We start from the raw sequence: 20,794 nt of genomic DNA on the forward strand, positions 1-20,794 counted from the left end.
TCAGCTGGCAGTGCTGTCAGCCACCGTACCAAACACGAGGGCAGAAGCTGAGGAGGTTTTCCGAAAACAGGGTGCTTATTTTCACATTCTTTGTGCTGAGGAATACGCTTACTGCACAGCGAGCTGCAGGTTGAGCTCCGAGGGGCAGGAGCTCCAGCGCGAGACAAGGGCCATGAACTGACGACCCTTTGCCTAAAAATGGGCACAGGGAGCTGTGGCCCGGCCAGGGGACCTGACACTGAGACACAGGAGCCCACGACCCCCAGATTCAGACTTCAAGGTTTGGACTGGATGACCTAGGAGGCCTTTTCCACTGACTGATTCTGTCATCCTGTGACTTCCCGCGCTTAGACTTTGAGGATACAAAAGCCCAGGGTTCCCTTTGTTACGGGTCCCTACTCAGAGGCACAAGCTCGATCTGTTATTTTGTTATTTTATAATTTAGTTTATTTATTCCATGATTAAATTAAGGATCTGGATGCCTGAGACTCTGCTATGGGAAACCTGGGGCCAAGCCAGTAAGAAAACCCGGTCTGTCGGTGTGAGTATAGCGGGGGTAGTTGCGAAGGAGCCCCCGTCCGAGCTCAGGTGGGGCGGGCGTGACTCTCACAGTGACCCCTGGATGGTCAGACAGGGAAGCTTCTTCAAGAGTTCGGCGGGAGAACGCCCACTCCTCACTACGAGCCGGTGCGCAGCTAACGAGGCGTGACACGGGCTCGGGATAAAAAACAGCGGCGGGCACCGAGAGCAGGATCCCGCCTCAGCCCCGTGCCCGCGCCAGGGCGGGCGGGGCGGCCCCCGGATCGATGTGTCGGCGCTCGCAGGCGGCGGCGGCCATGGCGCTCAGCGGGGTGCGGGTGCTGGAGCTCGCCGGGCTGGCCCCGGCGCCGCTCTGCGGGATGATCCTCGCCGACTTTGGGGCGCGAGTGGTGCGGGTCGACCGCCCGTCCCTCTCCCCCGTGACCTCCGACGTGCAGGGCCGTGGCAAGCTCTCCCTGGCGCTCGACCTGAAGCGGCCGCAGGGAGCCGCGGCCCTGAGGCGGCTGTGCCGCGGGGCGGACGTGCTCATCGAGCCCTTCCGCCACGGTGAGGGCCGGGGGAGCCTGAGGGAGGCCGTGTGGGGGCAGCGGGAGGTCGGGGCTGCGGGGCCACTGTGCTGCCGCCGGCCAGCCTGTGAGCTCTGGAATGCTGAGCGGGAAGGGGAGGGCACGGAGTTTGGGGTTTATTTGCTGTGACTGGGCGGCGAGTGCTCTGCGCTCTGTGCAGTGCAGCATCGCTGTGACAGCGCGGGGAAGGAGCGCTCAGCCAGGGCCGTACCCCCCCGGCCGGGGCTCTGGACAAGCTGAAGGATTTCAGAGACCAGGGCTCACTCCTGGTTTTGGGAGGATGTCCCAGCCGAGGGTCACACCTGGCCTGCTGATACCGTCCAGCTCACATCTGTAAGGTTGCCCAGTGGGTCAGAGGTCTCGGAGCTTACAGTTCCTCTGAAGATCTGACATTATGCATTTATACAGTTATGCATTTATAAAATATGTATTCCAGGGAGATGAATATAAGAACGTGTTAAGTATTCAATAGCGTAGTGTGATTCCCTTATAAAAGGTAACTCTGATTTAGGATCAAAACCAGGTTATGAACTACAAGTCTTCAAAAGTCATATGTGATTTCAGGAAGTTGCTTTTCACAAACTCATTATTTCCTACCAGTCTTAAGTCCAGTTTTTGAAAACCTTCCTTTTTTTTGTATTATTTTACATTTTTAACATTAGGTTAAATAGAAAACAAAATTCTTCACATATTCAAGTATGGAATTATTCAATTTTTGAAAATCGTCTTTTAAAAAGATTTTTTGGTTCATCTTTTAATTACAGTATGCATAGTTACTGATTTACCGTATTTAGGGGCACTTAATATCTGCTTGTCAATAGCAAAGTTTACACTGTTTTAAGATCCTGAGTTTCAAATATTGACTTTTCAGATCTAAAATGTTCATAAGCCATACTTGATGGTTATTTCCATATCCCCACTGTTCCTTGAGGATGCTGTTCTGTTATGAAGCAGTGTCATCGGAGTCAGATAGGACAGGGCTCTGTGCACACAGATCGAATTGAAGATGTCTCTGCTCCTTGCCAGTGGGATTGGACTAGGTGACCTTTACAGGTTCCTTCCAACCCAGACTATTCTGTGATTCTATGATGATGCTTCGGTGAGGAGCTGAAATGTTTTAGGGTTTCTACAGCCAGTTTAGAAATATAAGGCTATATCAGTTAAACATCACACATCACAGACAGATGCACAGATCATATGTCACAAGTAACTCTTTTCATTTTGAAAACAGGGTTTTATAATTTTTATGTTTCTTACCTTAAAATTTTTTTGTTTATTCCCTCCCCAGAAGCTGTGCAGACAATATGAAGACATTAAATTCCACTTTTTCTTTGTAGCTAGCCTCCTGTTTTCTAGCAGATTTTTTTTTCTTATGAAATTTGGTTTTTCTTGGTTTTATAGGCACTTGCTTTTCTTTTTAAGCTGAAAGTGCAGGCAATTCTGTAACTAGATACTAGATTTTATGGGCCTGTAAGTGAACTAGGCAAATCTGTGACCCGTTGTGAAGCTGGTGTGAGAGAGTGAGAAGGTGAGGGCCCAAGTGACAGGAGAGCTTCGTAAAAGGCATATGTACTGTCGACCTTATAACAATGACTTTGTGACATCAGGTGGGTTTCCCAAGGCACAGTTCTCACTTGTGCCTTGGGAAATCATGCACTTTACCAAATTTCATGGCTTTCTCCTTCTCACGAATCACCTGCCACTGCCCAGTAACTAATGCAACAGAAATGGATCTTAACAAAGTTGAAGGTGTAGTAACGTTATGGATTAGTCTGTGAAACAAGCTGGAGTAATATTCTGAGGTGGAGCAGGCATTGAAATTACCTTACCCTTTCCCTTCCAAAATGTGTCTCTCTGCAATGCCAGTATTGATCATGTCATAGTCTGACCAAGCTGCATTGAGACAGTAAGACAGTATAATTTACTTGCAACTCAAATTTGCTTCTTTTAAAATCACTTAGAACTGCAATATCAAATTTTTAACCCTGATTTCTGTAGACCCATGCTGACCAAACTTACATTGCAGTGATTTCTAAAAGCTCCTTACTCTCTGTATTACAAAAGAACACATTTAGTTTTGTGTGGTTGTTGCAGATCCTTTGTGAAATAGTGACATGGTCCATTCATATCAGCGAGTTAAAAGGTACAGGAACACATGGGGCACTGAGAAACTAAAACGGTGAGGAAAATGTATTGCAGTGAGATGTGGAAGAAATTTCAAGTAGTTTTAATGTGGAAAATATAAGAATTTGCCCTTCCTCTTTTTTTCTTGTTTTGCAAGCCTTTTTAGCTTTTTTGCTCATCCAGCAGTACAGGAAACTATCTGTCTTTCCTTTGGAGAAGTAAAACAGGGGAAAAAAAGAGAAAGAACCCTAAAGCTTGATTTCCACTTGGTTTGTATAAAAATTTATTCAGTAAGTCAGTAATTTATAATGTTCACATTGTAATATGGATACTGAAGTAGAACGTATTTCTTTACAAAGTACAGTTGAGTTCTGTTGTTGTATAATCTGACTTTGAACCATGTATATTTTAAGTATTGTTATAAGTAAATGTGAATTAGAATCCCTTGGTTATGTCTTTTTGAGGTGTCATGGAAAAACTTGGGCTTGGTCCAGAGGTCCTTCTGCAGGAGAATCCCAGCCTCATCTATGCTAGACTTACTGGATTTGGCCAGACAGGAAAATATGCCAAGTCTGCAGGTCATGACATCAATTATTTGGCTTTATCAGGTAGGCTGTAAAATTTCTGTTAAATTAAGGGTTTTTTTCCCCCTTAAATCAAAACTCAGGAATCTGTTGAAAGCAGATAGCTATTAGGCTGGATCAGCACATCGTCTCAGGCTGTACATTATTTTTCTTTTTTTGTGCTATTGTATCAGAATAAACCTTTTCTCTTTGAAGGGAGGACAGAAGTTTTTCTTAGGGCCTCTCTCCTGGAAAATTTGTATGCTTATAATCCTGAAAGACCTGCGGATTATTTTGCAGGCTTGTGAGCTTTTTTTGAGCAAAGGGAAACCAGGCAGCCTAAGACAACTGGTTCTTGTGCTTTTCTGCTTGTAGATGTGTCTCTGCAGACACCAACTGAAACACAGTAGGCTTAAAATAAAGTGGCAGTGCTCTGTTTCATTAAGGGGTTGTACGCATTGTGCTGTTCTTAAGTGTCATGATGCTAAAAGTATGCAGTAGCAAACAGTAACAAAATTACCCACCTCTGATGATGGCAATCCATGCATGGCCCTACCTCCTGCTCTTCACACTGCTTCTGTCTCTACTGCTTCTCCAAGCCTGTGAGGGAGGAGAGAAAGTGGCCCAAAACTTCTTGGATTTCCACTGGACAGAGCATTTCTTTTAGAGTCAGCAAAGGGCCGGAGCAGAGGCGCTGCAAATGCAGTGATCTGCTATCACCTACCATAAGGAGTAACTGTTAGGTGGAATTAAGTTTCTTTAGGAGTGGATTCAGTCCTTTCTCGTTATGTAAAATTGTATGAGAATAAAAAAGATTTAAGAAAGGATGCCTCATTTGAAACACTTTTGACTTCATGTCAAGATGATTTCAAAGTATTAGGGTATTTTTATTTGTTATTAGTGTAGGGAAGGAGTCAGTACAGAAATAGTGTAGTCCATCTCTTCCCATAGAATGTAGTACTTTCTGTTTTACAAATAGAGGGATTTTTTCCTCTGGAGATGATTGTATCTGTAGTATTTTAGTTAGTTTTATCTTCCTAAAATCACTTTACTTGAAATTTCACAGATCGAGTTTTTCTGCCTATTTAAAGGAAATAAAACACGGTGTTTGAGAGGCGTCATTGTTCAAAAATGAGATCTCATATTCTCAGTATTTTCCTGATGAGCTTTGGCTTTCCCTAACTAAAAAAATGGCTTGTGTTAGGAACTCGAGAGAGAAGTTAGCATGTTAATCTGCTGGTGCCTGTGACAACCTTTAGACTATTAAAAGAAGGTTTTAGTGAGTGACAGGGCTTTACACTTGCACTACAGGATTTGGAAACTTTTTTTATACTGTGCACTCAAGTTGCTTGCACTTAGGAAATGCATTAGACCATTAGCTAACTAAAGAGTGCGTTAGAACCATGCAGTTCTCAGGCATTTTTGACCAGGTATTCTGCAAGCCTCAGACTTTAAGCTACAGACAGAGGAGAGAGGTGATCACACTGGAGTTTCTTGCTTGCCCGAAGGGAATCACTGTGAGGAAACTAGAAAGAGTAAGGTCACAGTAAAGAGGATCAGGATGGCAGAGAAGTGTTAAAACATTCAAAGCTCTGTCTGAAGTAAACTGGCTTAGCCTTTGCTCTAATTCCTTTAATTTCTGCATAATTGCTGGCATAAGCATAAGTTCCCTGTGTTTACATTGCATGCAATCGGAGATAATCTTCCTGTTCTATTCACTGGTTCCTCTTATACACAACCTTTTTTCTTTTTTGTCCAAAGGTAGTTGAAGAGGGAGAATAGGACTGAAGCACAGTTGTCACTGTGAGATCCTTTGTTATGATTATTAATTCATTGATTATGTGCACATAAGACTGTACACCTGCATTTTTACTTTAAAAGATTCAAAGAAGAACAGTTTACCGAAGTTGCTTTGAAACATGTTCGTAATGCCTGTTATGGGGGAGGTTCTATGCGTGTATGAAGTACTAATATAGTACTAATAGTACCATAGTGCTAACAATTATTGCACACAAGAGTTTTTTTAATGTCCCTGTAGACAAAATATCAGTGGTTTATCTGTGAGACTTTTATTAGTATCTTTAATTAAATGCATCTTCACTAATCAATTTCATGTATTTTATTTTATTCTTTTGTGAATTAAAGAGTAACTATTTGCTAAGACACAGACAAGTAAAGACAAAAAACTGTTGGTAGAAGATTGCTTTATCCCTTGTTTATTTGCATAGATTGAAAAGAATGAAACTTTAATTGTAGAAATGTAGGAATGAGTGTTTATAATTAATTTTATGATTATGCTTCCTTTGTTTGCCCTCCTGTCAGGTGTGCTGTCAAAGCTCGGTAGAAAAGGTGAAAACCCTTACGCACCCATAAATCTTCTGGCAGATTTTGCTGGTGGAGGTGTCATGTGTGCTTTGGGCATTGTTATAGCCCTTTATGAACGTGCCACATCTGGCAGAGGGCAGATCATTGATGCAAGTATGGTAAGTAAGGTCTCAAGGAAGGTGGGGTTTTGTATGTTTGCTTTTTCCTACTCTAAATCTGTAAAAGGGAAGAAACTGGATAAATGTAAGGTTTAAAACTGAGAACTTGAGAATGGGAAAGCAACCTCATAGACAAGCAGTTTTCACATATTACTCACTGCTGCCATAACATCCTTATGACATGGAACACACTATGTGACTTTCCCTCCTCTCTCTCTTTTTACCTGTCTGCCTTCTTCACGAAATACTAGCTGTATATATTTGATGAGTAAGTTTGCTGTATGTGGATAGGGTGTGTAATAAAGAATTAACATAATGCATAACAGAAAAAAGGTTAATACTAATAAAATAGAGACTTGCATTAGCTTTATTCAAGATACATCTTCTTTCGAATTGGTGACACGTCATATCTTATTAGAGACACTGTTCCCTCAGATAGTTACACTGCCATGGGTCATTGCCAAGAAGTCTATTTCAAACACTTTGTGAATGTGCTGCAAAATAAATTAAAGGCTCAATTAGCCTAATAAAGACTACTCTGGATTTTTGCCACTGGAAGGCCACCCACTTACACACAGAGGAAAAATACTTATTTCTGTTTATCCTTGAAATCCATGTTATCTGCAAGTGTTTTTTCTCTCTTGGTCTCTCTTTTTTTCTGTTTTTAAAGAGCTTTGCAATTAAAATTGGACCTTTCTTTCAGGTGTTGTAGTACAGTGAAGGCTATGGTTTAGGCTGAAATATAAATTGGAAAAAAAATTACATTAATTGAAAAAAATGCCCTTGTTGAAGTGGTCTTGAGGATGGGAGAATAGAAAGTGATGTTTGATCTCTTGAATTGAGTAAGTTTTTGACAAATTCATGCATCATTTCCAGGAGCAGGCCATGGCATTAGGTCTAGATGAAAATTCTGTGGGAACAGGGCAAGACAGGATTAATGTTTTTACTGTAATAGTAGTTATTAGTGGTTGATTGTCAAAATGAAAAGCTTATTAAGTGGAGTTCTACAGATGTTTTTTGGAGTCTTTTTCAGTGTTTTCTCCAACAAGCTGAATGGTGGATGAGCGACTGTGTTTAGTAAATTTAAAGATAATATGTGTATGAGGCGGACTATGTTGGACACTTGGATTAGAATTCAGAATGACCTTTTCAAATTGGAGAAATGACCTGGAAAAAATTGGCTGCAATTCATGGATAGCACTGCTCTGCAGTCCTCTTTAGGAAGAAAGAATTAACTGCACAAATGCAGTATGAGAACAATTGGCTAAAGTACAATCCTGGGGGTTTGTAGTAGTCACAAGCTGAACATGAGTCAACAATACCATCCTGTTGCACAACACATACACACTGTATTAGGATGTACAAACAGGAAATAGAACCAGCAAACATTCTGAAGCAATTAGTCTAACCTATTCAGTGTTTATGAAGATTCAGGAAAATACTGGTTCTGATGCTGACCACCATCTTTCAAAAAAATTTGAGAAAGCCCCAATAAGCACGACAAAAATTATGACTCTGAAAGCGTGACCTACAAAATAAAATTGAAGGAGTTTGTGTTAAACAAACACAGTTTGTTTCATAGTTTTGTGAAACTGTGGAGAATTTTGACAAGCTTTCAAATGCGGAAAAAGATACTTCTTGTTTTTTGTAGTATTACCTTATTTTCCTTATCATACTTAAAAGAAGTAAAAAAAAAATTGTTAGAAGAATCAGTGTAAGTCTGCTAATGTTCTAATGAAATTTGTAGCTCATTTGGAATGGGATGTGTTGTGTGTTTTTATTGAGGGGTTTTAAGCCCCTAAAAAGTCTCTTTCAATTTTTTCTTGCCTTATTAAAATTGCAGAATTTATGGTTCTCTGTTGATGTGCCTGGTGATCTGTGAAATGGGTGGAATAACGTTCAGTATCACTGGATGTACTTTACGTGGCATTTTGTTATTTTCCTTTTACTTGAATAGACTTTCAGTGACACGGTTGATGAAAAACACACATGCATCATCATCATCAGCAAAGATAGTTAAATAGACTGGGTGGATGAGCCTGTTTTTACGCCTAAGCTTTTTTCATGGAGGTAGATATTTTTAAAATCACAGTACCACAGAATTTCGGCTGTCATTTCGTTTTAACATTATATTTTGTTTGATAGAACCATTACTTAAGTTATTTTATAGTTTAAGGAGTCTGAGTATGCTCATGACTCTGACACATGGTAGAATTTTCTACAGCAGAAGAGGGAAAATTAATTTCTTTTTTTTGCAGCTTTGTGTCATCAGGATTACTTTTACTAAGTTTTCATGCTACTTCATGGATATGCTGACAGGGTTTTCTCATTTTATTGCAATGTCTATTTTTCTGATGTAATCTAAAGAAATAAATTATTTCTTGTCTTTTGGGTTAGTAATTTAGACTGAGATCAGAATTTTTGTGATGAAAGAAATTGTTATTTTTCTCTTGCTTCTAATTACTGTGCTGAAGGGTGAAAAGTGGATTGGGAGAGTTCTTATTATCAGTAATATAAACATGAGGAACTGCTGTAGTTAGTGAATCTAAACTGATTCAAAAAGAGGGTAAAGAGGTTCAGGCCAAGAGCTGGACTTGCATCTCCTATTCTCAGTGTCCAGTGTTATTGCTGTGCTGAGTAAAAAGTAAACACTGTCCTGTGTTTCATCTGTCTGCCTCAGAAGAGTTAAGTGCCTGGTCTGGATTGATTCATGTTGGTTGCTGTCTCTTCCCACTGACTTGTAGGATCATAAGGTATCTTACAGTAAGCCGGAGAGTTGCCATGTGCTGAGTGAGTAGGATGTGGAGTGGACTCTGCTGTATGGCACAGTAGGCACAATTGTGCATCTGCAGTCTTGCACTACACTGGATCAGAGGCATGTGAGTCAGAGCCACACTTGAGGTTCACTCCAAATTCAGCCACAGAACCTTCTGCTGATGGTAGGCATCTGACTGAGCATGACTCACTCTTTGTGAAAGGACAGCCAGAGGAAAGGGTGCTGGTAATGAGCACTTGCATAATAGTCTCATGGCAGGAGCATTTAGCTGTCCAACAGATGACTGAGGTTCCAGGTTTTTCTCAGCCTGGAGGTATTCAAAACCAAAACTCCCACATCCTAGAGGCCTTCATCAGTCATGAGGATAAAGGTTAGGTTGGTGTGGATTAATTCGCATTTTGAACTGTTTCAGTCTACAGAAGGAACAGAAGGCTTGTGGAGCAGACAGGTCACCTAGTGAAGTGGTGCCTCTGGATTCTTGTGCCTGCTTCAGATACTGCTGGTGCTTTTGTTTTAAGGACCATTAAGTGAAGCACATAACTGTTGCTGTAATCATTCTGCAATTAGGATAAAGTGTGGTCTGTCTACGTTGTGCTTTTCATGTTTTAAAAGATGGTGATTACATTAGTGAGTGTGTGGTGTTATTTGAGCTTGCCTTTGGAGGTCTGGTGCAGACATTAGACACTTTTTTACTTGTCTCTGAATTCCAGTGGGCCTCAGGCAGAAGTTAGCTGTCCAGTTGCCCAGCCAGGGATATTTCCAAAGTCCCTATGCCAGCATAAAACAGATGTGCTGTTTTATTTTAAGTGTTTTCAGGGTAAGTAGCACTGTACATAAGTATTGTACAGGTGCTGACTATAAGAGTTTTGTCAGCACTAAAATCTAGTTGTCAGAGCTGATTCTGATATTTTTCCTCTCTTTTATTTTCCTTACTTTCAGTGGGTTTTGTGTATTTTTTGTTAATATGACCAATGCAAGATCAGATCATCAGTAAAGCAAACTGTGTTTTAATATCCTTGCAATCATTTTATGAACATGTAGATGAAGGTATACAGTATTTTCTCGCATGGAAGTACTTTAATTGACTTTAACGTGTGGCAAGTAGGGCAGAAGTATCCTTGTCCTTGAGGCAAATAACACAATTTAAATGAAGAAACCTTCTTGACTGCATACTTCAGAGATTTGCATGTGTTAAAGTCTTGCTTAGAAAGGTGGAAACTAGTAGATCTTTCCCCATGAAAATTTAGTAGCTTTTTATTTTGGTACAGGATCTTTGGTTTTCTCTGTTAATACTAGGTTAATATTACACAGTTGAAAATGCATGAATCAAAATGATACTCAGAATGATACAACTCAGGTTTTAATCTGTTCCAGTGAAGTTTTTCTGGCCATACATTGTTAACTGCTTCATCTTTGCTTACAGTTTTTCTAATGCAGTCGGGAGAAAATGGATTGTGCTGGTGAGCAAAACTGTAGGATGTGATTTTGCTTGAAAGACTGGTACAAGACTGATAATTATTGAAAGGCTGAACAAACTGAATTTTCACCTGATTGTACTCCACATAGCCAAAATTTTGAGGAGCAAGTTGAAGCAGGATTAATCTTGTTTTCTAGTGCTGTATTCATCAGACATTTGCTTATTTAGAGATTACCTTGCTATGTCTAGGTACCTGCTAGTGATGAGAGTGGGAGAATAATTTTCAGCTTAGTGATAGAGATAAGCTTCTAGTTCCCATGGTATAAGAGAGCATTAACCTTTGATTTCCTTCATTTTTTCTTCTAGAAATAGCAGTCTTCTTATAATCAGTATATTTAAAAAAGGTAATGTTGAGATAAAAATCTGATACTTTACAGGACTGGTACAAGCATCTTGTTTTCTAGAGGTTTTGAAGGCTTTCACAGCTGTCATACTTAAGGTTGTATAGAACCAAGAAGATTGTCCTGTCACCTGAAACTACTTACATTCCCATTGTGACCTCCTAATGATTATAAACTTCCTAAACGAGGAAACTTTGTGCATTGAAAGTGTGTAATCCATCTGAGGCTGCATTATTACGTTTATGCTCTTTTTTATTCTTTAATTCTAGATGCACTGTAAGCAGTAGTTGAAAATTTTAAGAAATGAAATTGCTTACCAGAAGTTTCATCATTAAAAATCTTAACTAGTAGTAGCTTTTTGCTATTTTGTTCTGTATAGAATTTAGGTAACATGCCAGCTAATTTACTGAAGCTGTTATTTTTTCCTGTAAATCTTCAAGGTAGAAGGAGTAGCATACCTAAGTTCTTTCCTGTGGAAATCGCAAAATATAGGAATTTGGAGCAGACCTCGAGGTGAAAACCTGCTAGATGGTGGTGCGCCTTTTTACGAAATCTACAGGACCTCCGATGGAAAATTCATGGCTGTTGGTGCCCTTGAGCCTCAATTCTATGAGCAGTTAATAAAGGGTAAGTAGCTTGGAGCAGTTGCTTCACATCAGGAAAGCATGATTGAATGAATTCTTCAGTAATTCCATTTTGATTCATGATTTATGGTTATGTGATTTCTTTGTAAATGTGAAACGCTTTGTGAAGCCAGTTGGGTTGTTGTGTAGCAGTTCAATTGACTTTTTTCTTCTAGCAATTAATTTCTTTCTTTTTCATCCGCTCTTCACCTTGCCCTCAGAAAATACACTTAAACTGCAGATTTTTTTCTGGAGTTACAGTAATGGAATTCTGTGATGTGACTGGAGCACTAAAAAACTATTTTTTGGGAGTTGCTTTTTTCAAATGATTGTGAATATACTTAAAAAAAATGAGACCTAATTCTTTGATATTGCAAATAAAATTTCAAGCAAACTCAGTAATTTGTGCAATTTTTTTTTTAAATAACTATTTAAATGGTTTCAGAAAGGAATATTCATTGGAAGTAGTTCGTAGTATTTCTCAGTGGAACAAAATTTTTGTAGAAGCAAATTCTGCTTTATAAATTATTAATTTTCTCCTCACAATTTCAGAGTACTTTTAGTGTCCAGCTATGGATAAAAGTTTTATATTTGACTGAAGACTCTTTAAATATGACAATAAAGTGTGATTTATCTGTTAAAGAATTTAGAATGGTTTATGCAAAGTAGTTGTGTGAAGTTAAAACAGTGGTTTGCAGGGGCACCAGGCGGTTGATGGTTGTTTTTTCTCATCTTTCTTGTGTTTTATTTTCCTCTCTGTTACTGGTTTTTCCCCTCTTTCCCTTAATTTTTTTTTTTTTAAATTATTGTTTCTAGTTATTAAACTTTTTATCTGGACCCATGAGTTTCTTTCTCACTTTTACCCTTCCAATTCCCCCTCATGTTACCAGGGGGAAAGGGAGTAAGTGGCTGTGTTGTTCTTGGCTGCTGGCTGGGGTTAAACCGTGACAGCTCCTCACAAGGGCATTCACTGCCAGCTCTGCCCGAGCCAGCTACATTATGCTAACAAGAGTGTAGTCATTGCCAGGGCCTTCTCTTCCAGGGATTTTTGAAATTCGGGATTGTGGTAAGATGAAATGAAGGTATGGGATTGTAAGGTGTGGGGTATGCCTTTGGTGACCAGGATCCCAAAGAGAGATCTTGTTCCATACAGCCTTTGTTCTCTCGCAGCCTGTGGTGCTGCCCAAATTCTTACATATCTGTGGCTGTAAGTGGCTGCTTCTCTTGTAGCTTAAAAATGTCCATGCAATTGTGTGGAATATCCCAGTCAGTAGTACATGCTGATATGTGAAATGCAAAAAAGAGGTTCCTGGAGTGACCCATGGACATGTCCAGCATTATGTTGAACAGATCAGATGTCAAGTATGGAAGTGCTGTGTTCTTGGCTGAAGAAAAAGGTGCTTTGTCTCTGATTGTCCTGAGAATAACTTGTGAACTCAAGCTGTAAGCAACTTGATCTTGAAAAGGAAAGTACTGCTGATTATTCCACGCTTTGCAGTTCTTTGAAATGTTTTTCTCATCCAATCCCCTGCGATTTTCTTTCTTGCAAGAAATCAGAGTTGGAGAACAAAGAAAAATATGAAACTGTATCAAAGTAAGATGTAAACCCTTTTTCTGGAGGTTAGGGAATTTGGGATTCCAGTAAATATCTTCAGGGAGAATGCTTGTATTAAATACAAAGAAAACAAGAAAGAAATAAAGCTGCTTACTCAAATACCCATATGTTTGGCTTAAAGTGATCAAACACTGACTTGCAGCATTCATGGCTGCAGTATTTTATTCTTCTCTGGAGATTAAGTTGAATCACACATACTTTTAAGCTACAGAAATGAGATGAAATCTGTTCAAAAAACCTCCAAATTCTGTAATGGCGTCTGGTTCTGTTTGTGACTCTTTTTCTCAGTGAACCTTTTCTGAACAGTCCTACCTTCTTGTATTGATCACTGCTATAGGGCAAGACTCGTGCTTTTCTCTCTCAACCATCTTACCTAGATAGAAGCTTCTCATGGATGAATCCAGCGGCCAGATGGTGCTGCAGGGTTATTGAGTGGTCTCTGTGTCTTATTTAGATAACTCTTTACTGAGGAAAATGTTAAAATTCTGCTTTTCTTTTAGTTGTTTCTCAGAAATTTAGAGCATAAAGTTGGAGGAGCAACTGTGAATTCTTCTGCCTGTGTAGGGGCACCTGCATTGGACTACTTTATTTTCATCTTTGAAAGTATTCCTTACACTTAAAATGCAGAGAAATTGCTTGATTTTAACAGCTAAAGTTTAAAAAATACTTATTGCAGCAATAAAGAACTGGTGTATATCCATTCGTAAGTACACAACAACTGCAATCATAGTTGCCTGTGTGTCAGTCTGTTTCTGTTGTGTTTTAAAAAATCCAACATACAGACTACAATCTACAGGAAATTTTGCTTTTTGCCTTTATTTGTATAACAATTTTTGCTTGTCTACACTCAGTGAATTTTCTTTGTTTATTTTTGAAAGTGCATTGTTTAAAGTATCTGACCAAACTCAGGATTTTCACACAACATTGCATTTAAAGTAATTGGTCTTTTGTCATTGTATTTTAGGTGCATATCATGAATTGTTCAGACTTTCACATAGGAAATATTTATTCTTTTCAGTACTTCTGGTTTCAATCTTTCTGAAGCAATAGTGTGCTAAATTAGAACAGCAGATCCCTCTTGTGGATTAGGGATTATTTCCTTTCTGGGATATCTATTGCAGAAATTAAATTCAGAATTTAAGCCTTTGAATGTTATAGGGAAGAAAAAGCTGCCTGTGAAAATTGTATTGCTCTTTCACAAACCTGAGGAGCTTTAACTTAGGCTAAGTTATCTGTTCCAGGCACTAATTCCAGCTTTGAAGTGATTTTAGAATGGTATGTTCCAGTTACAATTTCCATAATTTCATTTCATAGCTTTTCCCCATAATTCTGGTCAGTTCTGCTGGTGGACAATTTGGTGCTGTTCCAGATAAAATATATTCAAAAACCACTTGATGTCTCTTGCTCCATATTCAGAGAGGAGGATACTTTTGCCACTCCTGTAGGGTGAGAACACAAGGATATGGGTGTTGCAGGTGTCAGTTGGAGATTTAAAGATTTCAGAGTGGAGATAGGAAAATGATTTCTGAACCATTTGTCCCTGTTCACAGAATTCTGATGAGCCAAAGCGGAACTGATTTCCTTTTGGTTTCGGTTCATTTCAGTGTTTCCCTTGCAGAATTGGGAACCCAGTGCTGGACTGGAGTGCAGTTAATGACATGGCAAGGAAAGTTCTTGAGGGGTCTGCAGAGGGAAACCTAAGAAAATAGATTAGTTTGAGAATATCATTGGCTTTGTAGATCATGCTCATTGGGGAAAATTAAATTTCTGCTTACCAGAAATTTATGAATTAAAGAAAACCAGGCTGTATGAGAAACTGAATCTATATAAAATAGATATAGTAAATAATTACTGCAGTAGCTATATTGTTATCTGTACTATTCTGGGCTCACTATAGACTTTTGGCTGTTAACAAGCCAGCCGTAGTCCTTTTGCAGATATAATTTTATTACTGCAAAAGTCAGACAATAAATAGCTAAAATGCCTTAGCATTTGGCTAAAATGGCTATTGCATCTTATGAAAAATCTGATGTAAAAAACACGTACTGCTAATGTTAAGTCTTAATCTTTTGACAGAAAGAGGCAGAATGTCTTCCAGCTGACCTGTGAATTGCTTTTGCAGGTTTGTCTTGATTTTTAGCAATAGGTGCTTGATATTGCTGCAGCCAGGCTACAAGAGGCATGAAGAAACAGTAAATATTGTGTTTCAGGTGAAAGTAAAGGTCTGGTTCTGCCTTATCATGTGGTGTAAAGTCAGTTCCACAAGGTGAACTTAGTATCCACTCACATTGATGTGAAAACCACTGACAGTTACTAAAATCCTGAACATATACTCAATAGTACTCCTTTCATACTACTTTGATAGTCCTAAACTGTGTGACTTATGTTCAAAAAGAAGGAAAGCACTTGAAAAACACAGTTGACATCATTATGATGGATTTCCATGGGACTCTCCATTTTGGGATTGTGAAGTTTTGTGTACTGTATTAAAAATGTGCTGATATACTGAATTCAGTACCATGTTGTTATTAAGACGTGCAAAGGGGACAGACATTTTAGACTCAGTTACACATAATGTTATAATAATAAATAAATTCAAATAAAACATAAGTCTTAAACATTGTACAAATACTCTAGGGCCAGGTTCTTGCTGCACCAAAACATTTGCAATTGTGATAATTAAGCATCTCACCTCGTACTACAGCCATGGATATATTTGCAGCAATGCTCAGTAGTACTCGGGGCCTGATCAGCCTTTTGCTGAGCTGTCACTTTCTAAAAGATTATTTAGTTTCAGAAACTTTGAGCAGAGAAAAAAGTTTAATGAAAATTTGCTACCGTCTTTGAATATTCTGAAGTTCAGTTCCCTCTCAGAGTGAGAATGACTTCTGTTTAGAGAGAGTGTGCAATGGCATGCACCTAATGGCTGTCATTTGGGCCAAAATTATGGATTCCCAACTAGATGGTTCCATTCAATTGTTGTGGCAAGATAATTTCAAAATTGCTATGACCATGCAATTTTGAAAAGAAAATTAGTAAGTTAAACTAAGAAAAGCCTGAACAAAGCTCTGCTTTTGTAACAGTGTGGCTGAAATACTGTAAGAAACTGTAAACCAGAGTAAAGCAGCTTTGCTGATTTATCTAATGAATTTTACTGTTTCCTCTTTCTTGAAATAGGTGCCTGATTCTACTGCAATCTATCTCAGAAATACAGATTTCAGTTCGTTGCATCAATAATGACATGCAGATAGAGGTCAAAAAAGCTATAGCATTTGAAGGAGATCTAAAGCTATAGCATTATAAGTAGACAATTCTTCATTTTTCAAAAGCCATTTCAGAGCTGTTCTGGCATGAGTTAACTGGGCTTTTCTAAACAAAAAAATCCTAGATGAAAATTCGAACTAAAAAACTTGGAAGTAAGTTTTGATTGCTTTACAAGATATTCTGTGTAAAAGATACTTTGCTTTTGATTACACTGAGTGAAATCTGTCATCCTGTGGTATCCCAGACAATTCTGTGCTGTGTAATTGTTTCCTTGTTGAGTCAGTCACTCCTGCTGTGATTCTGCTCATCTGCACCGCAAATGGTTAGCACAAGCTGGAAAATGGGAAGCTGCAGTGCTTAAAGGCTGTTGGTTCATGCTATTTGAATTTGAAGTCTTCAATGGTAAACGGAAAATGAGCATGTAATATTAAATTCCAGGTTCTGCACGTTGTTCTGCTCTGCCAGAGTGTGTGTGGTTGTGTTCAGCCAACTTTCCATCTGCCACGGCCGTTGAATATAACTCTGTAATGGGATAATGGTAGAGCTCTGTTCATGTTGGACTGGCTGCTAGGACCCAAAGTATAATTAATAAGCAAATAAGTACTTATGAAAAAAGGTTTCCAGCTGACAAGATTTCATGCACTGAGACAATCTCAGGCAGTGTGTTGTTACTTAGCTGTACATATTATGGAAGATAAATTTGTCTCACCTCATAGTTTGTAAGTAAATTGTACCACAACTGTTCATCTTTAGTAGTATACTTTGGAAATTAATAATGCAATTAATTTTTGAAGTATTGCTAACTTTTATTTATTTATGGATGTTCAACCACTGTGAGTAATCTTCAGCTGATCTCTTTGTAGGATGGCATGAATTGTTATGAGCACTAGATTGTAGGTTTAGTAATTTAAGGTACCCATAACTTGGTAACACCGTAAGGACTGATATTTACTTTGTAGTAACATTCATCTTGATATCTGTAGGCATCTCTGATAAGATCTGAAAATGCTTATTTTGTCTTTGTGACAAATGTCTTCTAAAAGTGAACAACTGCAAGGCTGTATTTCTGGGTCTGGAGACTGGCAATTTCTGTGTGTTTTTCTTTGAAATACCAAAGTATAATTTCAAAGCATGTATTAATTTTTAAAGCTATTAAGAATCCTGTGCTCAACAGTGACATTCTCAAATATTATGTTAAGCTCGGGGGAACTGCAGGCCCCAGGAAGTGCATCTTGTAGGAATTATGAGTGGAGAGAAAGAACATAAAGAGCAGAAGAATAGACATTTTCTTTCTTTCTTCTCCCCTTTATGTTTCAATAGCTATATGTCTACCTCTCTCAGTGATAAGGAATCTGTAGAAATAGAAGACATCATAAGTTTTTTCTGCCTATCTACAGCTAAAGATTAGAGGAGTTTCATGTAAATTCTGCCTGCAAACAGCTGTCTAGTACCCAAGCCTGTTAACACTTGTTGATCAACAGATATCCAAAGATACTAGAAAGAATGTTCAAAATTAAATGTTTGCAGAGCTCTGTATTTTCAATGCCTTTGACACAGAACCGTTGTTTCGTAAGCAGCTCCCTTTTTTTGTTACTTTTGAAGCATTGTGATGAGAGTTGTTCTCTAGTCTTTCTTATTTCTCAAATGAACTTCTTTCTTATCCCTGCTTTTTCTGAATTTTTCCTGCTGTGTTCATGCTCCTGAATTTCAAGATGGAACTATTTGGACAGCCTTCAATATACCACTTCTGATTTCTATTTGGTATCACAAGGTCTGCTTATGATACCTCCGTATTATCTCCCTTTTTGAAGTGTAGTTTACTTACCTTTTCTCTTGTTTTTTACCTCTTTTTTGAGATAAACCCTACAAGAAGTGATAAAAATTCTTACATCTTCTTGAATAGCAGAATGGAAGAGTAGGGAGCGCCGAGAGCAGAATCCATGAGAACAGAAACAGAGATTGAAAACTGGCAGTACAGAAAAGATGTAAGCTCCCGCATGGGAGGGAATGTGGTGCTAATTTAGGGAAGGACCTGGTACTTGCTAGTTCAGGAAGTTTTCAGTACAAAGCCTGTGTGTCCATGCTTTGCTCTTCTGTCTCAGAAGGAACGTGCATATTGCATACCTGGGTGGTCCTTGTGACTGACATGGAAGGCAAAGTTCTTAGGCAGTTAGTGAGTGAAAGGACTATGGGCTTCACTTTTCCCAGGGAGTGGCAGTGGAGAATTGGAACCTGGGAGGTGTGCTGAAGAAGAGAGAGCGGGAGACACTGCTGGAGACTGTTTGGACTGAGAGAGAGAAGAAGCAGGTCAGGCTACAGGCGCTGAGCCTGGGAACATCCATCCACACCATCTCCACATCTGGGGCACAGAAATAACCCGATGGTGTTGAACTTCAAACACTGCAGCCTTGCTGAGTGTCTAGCTCTGGCAGATGTGCTGGCTTCTGTGAGATAATGTGTCCAGGACTCATTCAGCAGACTTCTGTGTTGCTACTGCCAGGTAGAGAATACAGTACCTATTATAGAAGCTGTTCTCAGGACATTATTATCTCTAGGCAGCTGCTGCTTTTGTGAAGTGTTTATACAGATTAGTGTTTATTATATATACTTCGTTAAAAGGCTGTAGTGATGCAGTTTAGTCTAATTGCAAGCATCATAGAACATTTTATTCCTCTGCTCCCTGCCCTGCACAGATGCCTGAATAAAGTTTAAAGTGACTTTCAGTACTGCCTGAAAAATACTACCTTCTTGAGAAACATACTAGTTGTAGGGAGCACTTAATAATTAATCTAAGGTATACTATAGTTAACCTCTGCTTTTCTCCTTTCAGGTCTTGGGTTAGATTCAGATGAACTTCCCATTCAGTCTAGTTACTCCAACTGGCCCGAAATGAAGAAAAAATTTGCATCTATATTTGCACAGAAGACACAAGCTGAGTGGTGCAGCATATTTGATGGTACTGATGCCTGTGTGACCCCTGTTTTATCCTTCGATGATGTTGCCTCACATCAGCATAACAAACAAAGAAGTTCTTTTATCAAAAATGATCAGGGAGAGATAAGTCCTAGACCTGCTCCTCTTTTATCAAGGACTCCTGCTGTTCCATCGTGTAAAAGAGATCCTTTTATAGGAGAACACACGGAAGAGATACTTCTAGAAAATGGGTTTACTAAGGAAGAGATTGCTAAACTTCATTCTGATAAAATAATAGGATTTGGTAAACCCAAAGCTAATTTATAATCTCTGACTGTGCATCTCATACAAATTTAAGACTGATAATTTTTTATGCATTAAAATTGAATTATATGACAAATAAATGTTTGCATGATATTGCTTTTAAATAATATATATATTTTTAAATTATTTAAATTTTAAATGTAATTGAAAACAGTGAGAGTTATGTACATGAATCATCTGCTGTCCAGAATGATACCATAATTGTGTTCTGAAGATCTACACAGGCTGTTTAGTAAGCACCTGTACATTCTCAGAATTTTTGTTTAAATATTGAATCCTGTGGCTTGTTTCTTTTAATTCTTAGTTACACCATTGCTTTGTAATATATGTTGTAATTACATGAAGGCAATACTTTTAATAAAATTTAATTATATTCTTTGTAAATGAGTTTGTTGTTTACTCATAGATTAGAAGGGATTTTTTCCTATATTTTATCATATTAATTAATTTGCTTTATCATGCCAAAACTATGGTCGAATTAATGCTGTTTGCTTATGTGCTGCTGCAGAGCTATTACCATAAATTTAATCTGTTTAATAGCCTGGCTACATTTTCTCAGTGGAGTCTCCTGATTATACTACATTTGGAATTTCAATTTGGCTAGAAACTCACTTCAGAATGAATTTTTTTTTATTTTTAAAATACCTGCCAATTATTATTCCTTTCCTTTCTTTAAAGAAAAGTGCCTGGTGACTTAGCTGCACAGGTTTTAAACGGTGGTTATTCTGTATTGGTTTTAATTTCCTTCAAAATTAAACCGTCATTTGAAACCATCTTTTTCAAGGCAAAGGAAAATATGCTTTTAAGAAGAATTAGTTATATGGCCTTAATACAGTATTCTCTACTCCGGCGTGTGAGAAATTATGACATGAAGGGTGTTGGGGCTTTTTCATAATTTCGTCTGCGTTTTGCTGAAGATTAGTTTGTTGCTTACAAAGGCTTCCAAAACTGAGATATGCTTCAGCTCATTTTGTATCTGTCATGGCAAAAATGTCAGCATTATTACCATAAAAAACCCCTTTGCATCCTATTACATGAACACTTTCCTGAAAGCAAGAATTGTCTAGTAGGTTTCTGACAAATTTTCTGAACAACGAGCAAAACCAACTTATGTTTCCAGCTGATAATCACTCTAATGTGAATTACTGAATATTATACACCTTTATGGTAGGATTCAACAGTTTT

The 20,794-nt window shown here is 38.6% G+C and overlaps 1 protein-coding gene across 1 annotated transcript; it reads left to right on the forward strand.

The window, feature by feature from the left end:
* Window positions 1-785: 785 nt before the first annotated feature.
* On the forward strand, window positions 786-19,993 carry AMACR (alpha-methylacyl-CoA racemase). Its single transcript, XM_051804451.1, has 5 exons — window positions 786-1,086; window positions 3,695-3,838; window positions 6,116-6,276; window positions 11,311-11,497; window positions 19,203-19,993. The coding sequence occupies exons 1-5, from the start codon at window positions 807-809 to the stop codon at window positions 19,610-19,612; spliced, it is 1,182 nt and encodes a 393-aa protein (XP_051660411.1). The 5' UTR covers window positions 786-806; the 3' UTR covers window positions 19,613-19,993.
* The last annotated feature ends 801 nt before the right edge of the window (window positions 19,994-20,794 follow it).

Source organism: Manacus candei, unplaced genomic scaffold, assembly GCF_025592945.1.
Source record: "Manacus candei isolate 608988 ecotype Guabito, Panama unplaced genomic scaffold, ASM2559294v1 h1tg000061l, whole genome shotgun sequence".
Taxonomy (NCBI): domain Eukaryota; kingdom Metazoa; phylum Chordata; class Aves; order Passeriformes; family Pipridae; genus Manacus; species Manacus candei.

Bases quoted from the DNA above. Each gene is read 5' to 3' on its own strand.
- AMACR (XM_051804451.1), top strand. From the start codon at position 807: ATGTGTCGGCGCTCGCAGGCGGCGGCGGCCATGGCGCTCAGCGGGGTG. The intron at 1,087-3,694 runs GTGAGGGCCGGG...TGTCTTTTTGAG, and splicing joins CATCGAGCCCTTCCGCCACG to GTGTCATGGAAAAACTTGGG. The intron at 6,277-11,310 runs GTAAGTAAGGTC...TAAATCTTCAAG, and splicing joins AGATCATTGATGCAAGTATG to GTAGAAGGAGTAGCATACCT.